The sequence below is a fragment of the Sylvia atricapilla genome, chromosome 2, assembly GCF_009819655.1.
Source record: "Sylvia atricapilla isolate bSylAtr1 chromosome 2, bSylAtr1.pri, whole genome shotgun sequence".
Classification (NCBI taxonomy): Eukaryota; Metazoa; Chordata; class Aves; order Passeriformes; family Sylviidae; genus Sylvia; species Sylvia atricapilla.
The window spans coordinates 47,293,424-47,306,823 of NC_089141.1; the positions used below are offsets into that span (position 1 = coordinate 47,293,424).

A 13,400-nucleotide genomic window follows, 5' to 3' on the forward strand; every position below is an offset into this window, starting at 1 on the left:
AACTAAAAATTTATTTATTGTTTTTTACCTAGTAGCATTAATTGCAGTCAAATCTCTTATTTCTGTTGTTACAATATAATTAGGTTAAACAGATCTCAAGCCTTGTCAAGGCATTTGCATTTGAAAACAAGTGATACTTTGGGATCTGCTGTTAAGCTTGTGTAGACATTATCTAATCAGCTAAAATTTTATGAAAATCTGAATCTATGTTTATTTGAATAAATTTATTCACATTTTTCTCTGTAATGTCTTGTCTTGTAGACCACTTTCTTCCCACTGAGAGAAAACATTTGCAATCAAATACCACAACAAAGAACTTCACTTCTACTTCAAAAATGGACGTAATGGATAACTCATCCAATAATTCCTTCAGTGACAGGCTAAAACAACAAGACCTGAGAGACCTGGGGGAAAATGCAAGAAAGAATCAACCTGCTACACCAATAAAATGCTTAGGGGTATCTAATACACTGAAAGAAGACAAAACAAATTCTTTAAACAGTGAAATTATTTCAGATATAAAACGTAAAGTTCTGACTTCAGCATGCCTAATGGCAAGAAAGCGTTCCAGATTTCTCCCTAAAAGCTGTACTTTAGGAAAAGGTGAAGAAGATAAGGACATGAGTGCTAAGGTGAATGACAGAGCTGCTATACCTCAGAGCCTGAAAGAACTTGGGTCTTCTCACAGGGACAAGGAACTCCTGGTTGATATTCACAGTGACTCTGCATCTGTGACCAACAGCAGTTCCCATAATACATTGTGCCAGATCAGCTTGGGCAAAACTGGAGTCAGTAGTGACTGTCGCAATAAATTATCACCCAGTAAAAGGCATGTTATGGACCAGAGGTCAGGAGTTAACTGTGGAGAAGTAGACAGACCCTTGGGAATAAACTGCTCAGAAAAGGACAGTACTGGATCAAAACAAGGGGAGAAAACAGATGCAGCTGCCTTTTCAGAGGATGTAGCCAACAATGAAGACCCAAAGCCAGCTGAAAAGAGCAAAAGCCCTCAAGCAGCTGTGTTCAGTAATGTAGCTGTAGACATTTCTAAAGAATTATTAGGCTGTGTAGATAATAATTCTTTAAATGAAGTAATTTCCGTGGAAGATAAACAAGCAGCACCTATGCATTCCAGCAAAAAGCCAAACAAGAACTTTAAGTGTAAAAGGGAATTACCATTGAATCTTAATGCATGCAGTTTGAATCTGGGCTTCAGTGGATTTCAGACTGCTTCCAATAAGCAGATTAAATTCTCTGAAGCCAGCATAGCAAAAGGCAGAATGCTGTTCAAGGATATTGAAAATGAATGCTTTGAAGCCCCTTCCATGGAAGGAGTCAGAAACTTTTCACATCAAATGAAAAAGGAAAATATGTTATTCTCAGATTCAAAAAGCAAGTTGGGAAGTAATTTATCTGATTCTTCAGGTTCACAGTCAAGTTTTCTTGAGCCCAGGCATACACAGTTTACTCCACATAAAGTTGGCTTGTGTAAAAGCTTTCCTGGAACTCCACAAGCCTTGCAAGAAGCAAATCAAACCTTGACAGCAAGCCAAGAAGCTGAAATAGCTGAACTTTCCAGTATCTTGGAAGAAACTGGTAGTCAGTTTGAATTTACACAGTTTAGAAAGCAAAGTAACACAATACAAAGTCATGGCTTGCAACGGTTAGGAATTGTAGAAACACATGGAACAAAGAATGTAGAAAATGTTTCTGAAACAAGGAAGGATGTGGGGGTTTGCAGCACTTTGAAATCCGAAAATCAAGTAAAAAATGACAAGTATTGTACTCAGGAGGAAAACACAAATGAAGACTCTGAATGGGTGGAAAATGAAAATGCTGTGGTTTTCCACGGAAATGACAAAAAGGTTACTTTTACTAACTTAGACATAAATGAAAGTAGAAGCTCTGATGAGATCTTTTCCACAGCTAAACAGGGCAGCTTTTCTAATTTCATAGGCTTTACTTCAGCTGGAGGTAAAAAAATAAATATTTCGAAGGCAGCTTTGAGTAGGTCTGTAGAGCTCTTCAGAGACTTGGATGATGATAACTGTTTCTTCAAATCTTCTGAAACTGGTACTAGAAGTCACAATTCAAATGGATCTATGTCTTCTAACAGTAATTTTTCCAGATGCCTGACAAAAGAAGGCAAAGAAAAAACTGTTTGCGTTTCAGATTTCAAAAGCATGAATGCTGTTTCCCACACAGGTTCTGTTTCCTACCATGCACAGGATAAAAATGAGGAAAACACTAGTACAGTATTCAAGGAAAATGTGGAAAATAAGACAAAAATATCAGTAAATAATACTGAAAATGTTAGCTTCAATAGTATTAACATTATCAACAGTCTATTACCCACTAAAAACCATAAGCAGAACTATAAAACTTGCAAACAAATCTTAAATGAAGGAGATGATGAAGGCGATTTGCAAGACAGCTCATTAAATGTAACATGTCTAGAAGATGCTGTTACAACTGCAGGAGAACACAGTTTAAATACGTCATACAAAATGGAAAACCAGTCTCCTGAGCAGGAAGGAGAAGACAGAAAGGAAGATGAATGTTTGTCTCCAAAACTTCAGACTGCAGCTGGTGGTGATATATCCATTCCTGATGCAGCTTTGGATCATTCTCTGCCCTTGTTCAGCGTACAGTGCGGAGAAGAAGATGTAAATGTTTCGGAGAATTCTGATAAAGAAAAAACAAATTGTAAAATTATGGAAGAAGACACCACTCATGATAAAGACCTGCTACTGAATGAAAGCAGAATAAAAATAGGTTCTTACCATCAGTATCAAATACCTCTTGAACAAGAGGTAAATGTGGGGATAAATGAAGGGGAAGGGAGTTGCCTGACTGGTTTTCATACTGCTAGTGGCAAGAAAATAGCAATTGCTGATGGATTTTTGGCTAAAGCAGAACAGTTTTTCGCAGATCTTGATGTAGGAAAGGAACATAATGACAATTTTGAGACCCTCATCAAGAAAAGGAGATGTGGCAAGAACTGTGTTAAAGACTGTGATTTATGTATTGAAAGCATTGCTCAGTGTGACTTAGAAAAAAATTTTAATGAAAAGCTTGTTCCTGAAGAGCTTGGAAATCAGTTTAATCAGGCAATAGAAAGCAGTCCTAGTAAACATTCTGTGATTCTTGAGCCTGCTAAAGTAGATACATTTGTTGATCTAGGTGAAGCTTGTGAAGGGAGTTTGGTAATTTCACATGCACATAAAAAAGCTGATGTCAGACCTGGAAAGTCAGAATTGGAATCCCTTACAGGACAAAAGAGTGATGCTTTAAGTAAAACTCATTTGTCTGAAGATGGAAAATTGCTTGCAGAGAAAAAGGTGGACTACTCACCAAGAAAGAGGGATGATTCAGAAAACACAGATGATTCTCCTGTGCAGTCTGCTGCATCTCTGCATTTAATGAAGGTACCACATGACCTGGAAGACAGCAGTGTTCCTGGAGATACAAAAAATGTGTTATTTGTTGAGGAGAGCAACAATAAAGCTGATCAATCAGTATTCTTAGATTCAAAAAGTATCTGCTCTTACATGAATGACGACATTAAGGAGTTCAACTTAGAACATTTAAATGAACCTGCTGCTGATAAAAATTACTTCACAGACACTATAGCTGGTGCTTGCCAAAACCAGTCACTAGTCACTCTTTCTGAAGAGGAAACTAATTTTAACAGGTTAAAAGAAACAACACGTAAGGTTGAAAAGCAAAGGGGTGATCTGAAACAAACCATGTTTAGCACAGCAAAAGGGAAAGCTGTGTCTGTTTCAGAAAGTGCATTAGCAAGAGTCAGACAAATGTTTCAAGACTGCAGTGAAGTTGTAAAATATGAAATTGAGCCTAACTCAAGAATGGATCAAACAGCAATGGCTAGAAATTCATCTGCAGTCCTTCATGCTGAGTGTTCTAATTCTGCTAAATCTTTTCATGCCACAACAAGTGAAGAGGTTAATTCAGCCGCTTCTCAATTTATTAAAGTAAATGCAAGTGCTGATGAAGATGGTCACCAAGAAAGAAACACATCTGCAGATGCAAAGTCTGTTTCAAATTCTCAGAAGCAATCCTTTGAGCAGAATATTAAGCGTTTAGGGCCCTTCGTTCCAAATAAGCAGATAAAGCCATCAGATGCTTCTACAAGCAATTTTGGATTTTTTAGTACAGCAAGTGGAAAGCCTGTACAGCTTTCAGAAGAGTCGCTCAGGAAAGCTAGACAGCTCTTTTCTGAAATGGAAGGTAGTCATTCACCACATGTGCAAGAAGCATTTTCAGTTGAGGAAGATGTTGAAAAGTCTGAAATGCAAACTGAAGTACTTCCTAGGAAAATGCAGGTAGTGTCATCAAAAGGGGAAGAAAATACCAGCCCTGAACTGATTTCAGATTCTGCTTTTGGCTTCAGCACTGCTAGTGGAAAGCAGGTAAAAGTTTCTAAAGATGCCTATCAAAAAGCAAAGGCTATTTTAGAAGAATCTGATTATTTTTTGAGTAGTGGACTTTGCACTACAGATCAGCCTAGTTCAATTAAAGACAGTGGTGAACATGTAAAATCTTTAACAGATAAGGTGATCTCAGAATTCAAAACTGAAAAAAGCTGCAATCAAGACTCTGACTTTAAAAGCATCTGCCCTCAGGAAATAAAGTATTTTCCCAGCACTTACCATGTCAAAACGCCTGAGCACACACCATACAATCAGAAAAACAAGCAGTTAACATCATTTAAAAATAAATTTCAGCAAGAGGAAAGTGAGTCTTTTGGAAGAGGGCAGCTGAATCTGGCATCAAAACCAGAGTCTGAAGCAATTTCATTCAGTGCTACTGGTAAAGCAGAAATTAATACTAATCTCCAAAGTCCAAAAAATTACTTGGAAGTAGAGACTGTAGAAAGTGCAAGAGCTTTTATGGAAGACAGTTTATCCAGTGCTGGAGTACAAATTAATGCTGTGCAGACTTTCAGTGGCAGACTGGATAAAAACTTCCAAAACAAGAGCTTTGGGAAGAGGCACTTTGAAGAAAACAACTCACTTGGTAGGTGTTTTATCTTACGTATGTTCAACTTCACATTTCTGCATAGTGGATTGGTTTACATTTTGGGGGTTTTTTTGCATGTCATATTGATTTTTAGGTCACAGAGACATTCAAGTTCTATCTCTAGGTGTCAATGACAAAACCTCTTGCTGCAGGGTACTTGATCCACTCTTTTCCAGGCTTAAATAGGCACAGTAGGAGCTAAATTTGTGATTAGCTATTTTGAAAGTGTACAGGTTTGCTGTTTTACCATAAACTTAGAGCAGAAAGCTGCTGCTCCTTTTCTCCCTGAGCAGATTTCCTTTTTTTTTCCTCTCTGTGCAAATCTAGTGGGGTTTTTTTTCATTGAAAAATGAGTAGCAGTATTTTCATTTTTACCTTTTTGTGCATTGTAGGTGAGCACAATGTTTTGCTTGTATCAAGATTGCTAGTCTGATATGAAAGATTGTTGGTATAAAGCAGTTTCTTGCCTTCTGAAACTGATCTGTCTAGGGCTAATGGTTGCACAGACACCCAGACAGTTCAGGGACATGGGCTAGCTGAAAACTCCTTGTAGAAGGGGAGGTGGCAGCAGAGTCACTCCCTGGCTGTACAAGTTCAGGTGCAAAAGTCAGACAGGCTAGTGCTGGAAAGTTTGGGTAGGTGGCAAAAGCCAGAGAAAGACTTACCAATCCAGCTTGAAACAGCTATGCCACAGCTGAACCCTGACCTTAGTTACACCTTCTGTAAAAGATGAGTTACGCTTTGAAGTTTGGAGAGACTCTTTAGTTACTGAAAGTCCGAAGAGAGATGCAGGTGAAGTGCACTGTGAGATCTGTGCTGCTGGAGTGCAATGTGATGCACTTTCTGAGGCAAGCTGTGTTTGGTAACTTCAGACTTACAGACTTCATTTTGGATGGAAAAGAATTACTGGTCACAAAAGTTTAATAACAGACTTCATTATGTGGGGTTTTGTTGTCACTCTTGGTAACAAAATATGCAGTCATTCTGTACAGCAGAAACTTCTGCAATTTGTGGTGAGGTGCCTGTGTGTTTGTCACATTTAAGACATGTGACCTGAAAATTTGCTAATTCTGCTTGCTCTGACTTCAGTGTTTTATTTAGAAATTACAGTTATGTTGTGCTAATTGATAAAAAACTGAACTTGAAAGGAACATCACTATTAAAACTTTGTGGTTTTATTCTAGGTGAACCTCCAATTAAGAGGCAGCTTCTGCTTGAATTTAACAGAACAACGAATTCCCCCAGGTCTTTGAAAGCTTCAAAAAGCACCCCTGATGGTAATTTTAGTCATCTTGTGTTCTAAGCAGTAATCCAGTGTCAGTTGTTATCTTGAGAAGTCTTCAATTTCCAGTAACCTAACATATAATAAGTTTGCTTAACTACTGCATTTATCAATGTAGTCATGGAAGTTCAGGAAAGCTGCTGTGGTAATGTCTCTGTAGACTTGAAATCATGGGATTAATGATACACTTTATTGCCTAGACTCTAAATGTATTCCTTCTGCAAGAACTTGATTTTCGGGAGGAACTTACCCACTCTCTCACAATCTTAAACCTCACAAATTCTAGTCTCAATAGGAAGAATGCATTTTACTGATTGATCTACAGAATATATTTTATTGATTAACTTCGTGTAGATACTTACTGGTAATACACTTATTATATAATTACTTCTCATATGAAACTTCCACTTTGCAGCCTAAGGGCATAGCACAAATGAGGTCTACCTTCCAGGCAGATAGGGTTTAGTTAACGTTGATAATTCCAAGATAAGCATGTCCTTCAATAATGGAAGGAGGAGTTTGTGCAAATGTGCCTTTTTCTGTTGTAACTTCAAATAAAAGAATGAAAGTTGCTGAAAGAATTCTAAATGGAATGGTAAGCCTACCTGGAGTTAAATACATGATAAACATTTCCCTTTCAGGAGCCTAAAAATACCTTGCTGGCTCACAAACTCTTGAGAGCTCAGCATTGTGAGCACTTATTCTTTAGATCTCTCTGGAAAGATGTTTAAAGAAACATTTTTGGGGGCAGGAAGAATAAAGCTGTTTAAATCCACTCTGAAAACTTTTCTGTATATCATTAAAATAGATAAAAGATGTGCTGTAAATTTCTATCTATCTATGTAATGTGCCATTTCAGACATTTTTTTCTAATTATCTTACAGGTATTTTTAAAGACAGAAGAAAATTTATGTACCATGTACCTTTAAAACCCATAACCTGTCAGCCTTTTGGGTGAGAAATTTTAGAGTTCTTCTTTGTAACTGTCTAAAAATATACAGTAATAATTTTCTACTCCCAGTTTAAAAAAGACTAATAATTTTATGACAAAATAAATGTTAAGTTATATGGATAATGCATGCTACTGCAGTAGACCAGTGACATGCTAAATAAACTATTACACTGTGTCTTTTCTCCATAGACAGAAGTCAAATATTCTGGTTTTAAAATACCAAAGACTGATATTATGTCTTCTTATTGATACAGAATTGACATCTGTATTACTAAAATTAGAATACAAAACTCCTGACAACGATTTTTATCAGGAAGATGAAACCTGTATGCTTAAATGTTTTCGTTTCTGTAGGTCACCTAAAGAACGACAAGAAGTCAAGAATCCTACCCTTACTCTGCCAGATCAAGACTTGAGAGGATTCCAATCTAAACCTGCCATTTTCCAGCACTGTGCTCTCAGGCACTCTTCAGAAGGTGCTGCAGGGATTTCCACTCCCTGTAAGGCCTCAGCAAAAGAGAGTGAAGAAATGAGAAGTTTGTACAAATCTGGCAAAGCTGCTAAAACTTTTATTCCACCTTTCAAAACTAAGCTGACATTTTCTACATGCGAACAAGGCAGCAGCAAAAGATGTGACTCGCCCACCAGCAAAAATATGACCGAAGAGATGGAACTAAACCAGGTCAGAACTGAACAAAATACTGCTGACCCTCAAGATCAGCAGTCTTGTATCCAGCATGCAGCAGACACTGACCTAGAAAACGGCAATTTAGGTATTTTCAGATTGTACTCATTAAACTCTTGTGAATACTAACTGTCAGAGTTGATTCTTTAAGGGGTCTTTGCATAATTTTTCAGACTTTTTTTTCTTTTTTTAAATAAAAAGAAGCGCTTTTTTTAAGGCTTTTTTGGCAGGAAAACTAGGAAATTACTACTTTCCTAATATTTTATACTGCACTCGTAAAAGAGCATATCCTGTTTATCTCCAAAGTTGAGAGGATGAAAAATATTTCACACATTGCTTGGAAACAAGATAGCTTATGATTCATTTGATATTTGATTTTTCTTATATACCTAATAGGTAAAATAGTCTAGGAGGCTTAGATGAGCCTTGCTATACTTAATTCACTTTAACGGAAGCTTGTTTTCATTCTGGTCACTGTTTAAAATGTAGACTTGGACAACCTAAATGGTTGATTGTGTCATTTTCAAGGAGGCAAACTTTAAATGCTTGACTGTTCAACTCAAGAATGTGGACTGTGCCTTTTAAGCTCTCTTGAATGCTCTGGTGTGTGTTATTTCTATAATTTGCAATCAAATAATCTGGATTTTTTTCAGGAGTACTTATGTATATTTGAACAGGTGTATGAACATTTGCAGAATTAGACCCTGCAGTAACAGGCCAAAATTTCAGGATTATGGATTCTGTAGCCATCAGCTAATTTCTTTCCATTTGGAGTTTTCTATGAAGACTGAGTTCAGTCTGATGAGAAAAATATGTGGATGGAAGTTTAGTTCAAGGTCTTATATAAAATTAATATGGATGTGTAATTTGTTTCATATAAGTATTCAAATGCCTTCAGTAAATGCTCCTTTCTGAATGCATTAAACTGTAATATTTAGACTTCCAGTTTCTAAAAATCTGCAGAGTGGCATAGAAAAAACAGTGCTCTGAGTCTGCTACAGTGTGACTGTGTATCTTATTTGATGGTGCTTTTAAAAGATTTTGATGTTTTGAGTTTTTTAATTTGCAGCTATGACCAGGATGGTGACAAATCTTCGCTGTGCCAGAGATCTGCAGGAAATGAGAATTAAAAAGAAATGTAGGCAAAATATTCGTTCACAGCCAGGCACTCTTTATGTCATTAAAACATCTGCAAGCAACAGAATCTCTCTGAAAACTGCAGTAGAAGAGAAATCCCCTAGCTTTTATTCTACAGAAGAGGTATATAGATATCTTTTTATTTTGTCTCACATCTGTTTCTCAAGACTAGCAAATAAAAATTCAGTAGCTTTTGAATAGATACGTTCTTCAGTTTCTAAATAAGTATTTACCATAGCTGTTACACCAGTTGTACAGTACTTAAGTAGCATATATCCAATTTTTAAGACTATTCCAAATAATAAAGGTCATAAATCCCTAGTGTTATAATCAAACAGGAGAAAAATCCACCAGTTATAATGCATATGAAGAGCTGGTTTAAAAGAACAGTTAAAATTTAAGCTTAGGTAAATCTGCATGAGAATGCTCTTGCTTTTGGTACAGTGAAAGTACAAAACCTATTGGATGTTTTAAACACTTTCAAAGAACACTGTGATGCTGTTCTGCTAAGACAGTTGTTGGTAATCCTCCATTCTCCATGGTTTACATATGAAATGTAAAGGTCAGACAAAAGCTGTCTCAACCTTAAGAAAATACTTAAATCTGAATTTTTAAGTTTGGATATTTAAACTCTGTTGAATTCTTACTGTCATTATTTTGTCTTTTCGATATGGTTTTTTTCCAGCTATACACATATGGTGTTTCAAAACAGTGCATACAAGTTAACAGCACAAATGCAGAATCTTTCCAGTTTCTCATCCAAGACTTTTTCAGTAAGGAGTATTTGTTAGCTGGAAATGGAATGCAGCTTGCAGATGGAGGATGGCTAATACCTACAGATGAGGGAAAAGCTGGGAAAAAAGAGTTTTACAGGTACTGTTACTTATGAACTTGGGACAACTATGCTATTTATTAGTTAGCAATTCTCTTGTCTCCTAGAATAAATCCAACACAAAGGTATTTTAAAGCCTCTGACTACTGTTTTTTTACTATGATTTTTAGTACACTTCTGTTAGTGCAAATAAAGATATTATAGGATTGTAAATTTGCTATGTAGATTATTTTTGCTAGTGATTGATCTTCACTGACCATTAAAGAAAACAAAGTCAATTTGGAAAATTCCTGGAAATTCTTCAAGAGTGTAAATAGTCTAAAAAATAGGCAAGTTAAAATTTGCAGTGGATTTCAGGTTAATTTATTAACAATTTATCTGCAGAGCCCTCTGTGACACTCCTGGTGTGGATCCCAATCTAATAACAGAAGCCTGGGTTTACAATCACTACAGATGGATTGTATGGAAATTGGCAGCTATGGAAGTGTCTTTCCCACATGAATTTGCTAACAGATGTTTGACACCAGAAATGGTCCTGTTGCAGTTGAAATATAGGTATGTGTATAGCAATATATTGAGCTGTGTAATTTGTGTTACTGTATGCTTTCTAGTTTGTCAGTATTACAAAAGAAGCACATCTACCTTGCATTCACTACTTAGCAGAATGCTTGTATGGTAAACTTTACACATAGCAGTATTAAAGACATAGTGTGTGTTGCTTGCAAAAATGTAAAAAACATTTGCTTTGTTACAGTGGTGCATAATCATGTAGCTTGAGTAACCAACAGTTTACTACAGTTGTGTTCAAAGAAAAATGTGATGGATTTTGTTTGCTGTAACAAAGCACAAATTCTTTTTTGTAGGTATGATTTGGAAGTTGATAAAAGTAAACGATCAGCAATCAAAAAAATAATGGAAAGAGATGATGCAGCAGGTAAAACACTTGTACTGTGTATTTCCAAAATCATATCGCTGAACACAGTTGTATCCCCTAGCAGTAGCAATAAGAACGTGGAAAGTAAAAAAGCAGCGGCTTTAATTGAAGTTACTGATGGCTGGTATGGGATCAGAGCTCTTCTGGATCCACCTCTCAAAGCTTTCTTAGACAGAAGAAGGCTGACTGTTGGTCAGAAGATCATAGTGCACGGAGCAGAACTTGTTGGTCCTCAAAATGGATGTACACCACTGGAAGCCCCAGATTCCCTTATGTTAAAGGTAAATGAAATATTAGTTCAGCTTGATTGGCTGTGACTGGGAGACGTGATAAATGCTACTTCATTGAGCCCCATTTTGTAACCGGAAAAAGCTATTGGGGCTTTATAAACAGATGGAGCTTTGCTGAAGTTTAATAACCAGATTTGTAAGATGTGATACAAGGGTGTTACTCAATACAGTTGGAAGAGAAGTTTGTAGTATAAAATTCTGCCAAGTTTTGCTGTGTGTTTTGGCAGTTCCAGCTCCTTACTTCAGTTAAACACCAAGTTGCAAAAAAGTATTTATTCCTCTCAGACAATGTGGAGGTTGGAGGAAGAATGGGGGGTGGGGGAAAAACTAGTCATGAGAGGGTGAATTGGTGGGGGAGGGCCTTGGCTCGTTTGAGATTAGTTAAAGAGCTTTAACTTTAAAGAGGATGAAGTTTCAGCATAATAATGAAATTGTTCCTCTGTTACAAAGCAATGATTTGTCTCATAGATTCTCATTTCCCAGAGAATTTTGCCAGATTTTTAGATACTGTTTAAAATACATTCTTCAATGTGAAGAATGTATTTTAAACCTTTAAATTAAGATGTGATCTGCTCAGGTGCAAAAGTGATACATTCTTAGTGAGGTCAGTGTGACAATAGATAGGTAGATATTCATGTAGCTAAATTAAGTTGGGTGTCACTTTGACTTACAGTGAGAGTTTCTCATTCACCGTTTCCTTTGCTCAGATCTCAGCGAACAGCACTCGCCGAGCGCGATGGCACGCGAAGCTGGGATTTCATCGGGATCCCAGACCTTTCCCTCTGCCTTTGTCATCACTGTACAGTGAGGGTGGGGCAGTGGGCTGTATTGATGTGGTCATTCAGAGGACTTACCCTATTCAGGTATGGTGTAAGTATTTTATGAATCTAACAGGGTCCTATGAGATCTCAGTTATATTAATTGCTCTATCATTTCTCAAATCAGACACAATGTAGAGAGCTAATATTTTTTTAAAGATACCATTATGTATAAAATAAACAGGAATGGTTCTTGCATTGTACATGTATTTAGTATTTCAGGGCTGTAGTATCCTGCTATAAAAAGAATTTGAGTTTTGTGTTCCATATCTTTTGGTTGGCTTTGCTTTCAGCTTCAAAAAGCCAGAAATAATGGAATTTCAATTCTGTACTCTAAAAAGTACAGCATTTATTTTATTAATAACATGTTACAAAAAGTTACATATTTCTAAGCATTGGTAGGATTACTTTTTCTTACATATAGTGGACTGTATTTTGTGAATTCTATATTACTAACATACAGTGTGTAATTATGGTGTAAAATAGAGTTAAGATCTTTTAAATACCACTTGATATAGACATTTTAAATACTGCTATCAGACTTTACTGCAACTAATTGGTTTTATAACAATACCAGACACAAAAGGAATATTTCTGTTAGTAATCAATCCTTTTAATGTAAACAGTTTAACCAGGACACAACTTTCATATTTTAGTAACTTTTCTCAGAGCAGGTTATACTTGGCATATCTGTCTAGGATTCTTTTTTCATTGCCTTCTTTCTAAGGTATTATATTGTTCATGGATGTAGAATGAATTCTGCCAAGGTACTAGCAACATTTGGTTTGGATCATTACTTTTCTATTTAGATGATTACTTTAATGGAGGAAATTGCAGCATTTATTATGTGAGCTGCCTGGTAGAACAAACATTTAGGTCTCAAAATGGGGACTGCAATCTGTAACTGCATCATAGTAAATGGTTTCCAGGCTGGGGAGGAAAGTGCTTCTTCCTATCTGGTTATCTCAAGAGATTGATGTACTTTTTTCTTTTTTAAACACTGAGACTTCTGCTCAAATATAACAAAATTACAGGAAGATTTGAGCTGTCTGTCTCCTTTTACCTCAGGAGTCAAGGAGTGTAGGAATCACAATAGCCTCAGTTAAAGGTGTCAAACTGTGATTAATGCAGGAAATACATACTGTGCAATTAATGAGGTAGGCAGAGCCTATTTCAACAATTCACTGCCTCATAAGGATAGTCCTGCAACTTTTGTTTATTTTACTTTCTTGTATGCTTATCTTGTATGCTCCTGCTGCTTCTCTCTTCTAAACCTGGAGCTCACATGGTCCTGTCACTTAGGTAACTTAATTCATTAAACTAGGAAAAAGTAGCTGATAATAATATTAAAAACACACAATGAACTGTTGAATTACCACACTGATACAGTCTGCTGAGGTCTGACTGCTAGAGCCAGTGCAAGGGAG

The 13,400-nt window shown here is 36.5% G+C and overlaps 1 protein-coding gene across 1 annotated transcript in view; it reads left to right on the forward strand.

The window, feature by feature from the left end:
• Positions 1 to 13,400, forward strand: part of BRCA2 (BRCA2 DNA repair associated) — a 34,588-nt gene that overhangs the window by 11,108 nt on the left and 10,080 nt on the right. The window contains exons 10-18 of the mRNA XM_066313150.1: positions 262 to 5,040; positions 6,228 to 6,320; positions 7,210 to 7,279; positions 7,632 to 8,050; positions 9,032 to 9,222; positions 9,785 to 9,972; positions 10,316 to 10,486; positions 10,795 to 11,146; positions 11,863 to 12,018. Coding sequence (XP_066169247.1) covers positions 262 to 5,040; positions 6,228 to 6,320; positions 7,210 to 7,279; positions 7,632 to 8,050; positions 9,032 to 9,222; positions 9,785 to 9,972; positions 10,316 to 10,486; positions 10,795 to 11,146; positions 11,863 to 12,018 — 6,419 coding nt within the window. The remainder of the gene's footprint in view (positions 1 to 261; positions 5,041 to 6,227; positions 6,321 to 7,209; positions 7,280 to 7,631; positions 8,051 to 9,031; positions 9,223 to 9,784; positions 9,973 to 10,315; positions 10,487 to 10,794; positions 11,147 to 11,862; positions 12,019 to 13,400) is intronic.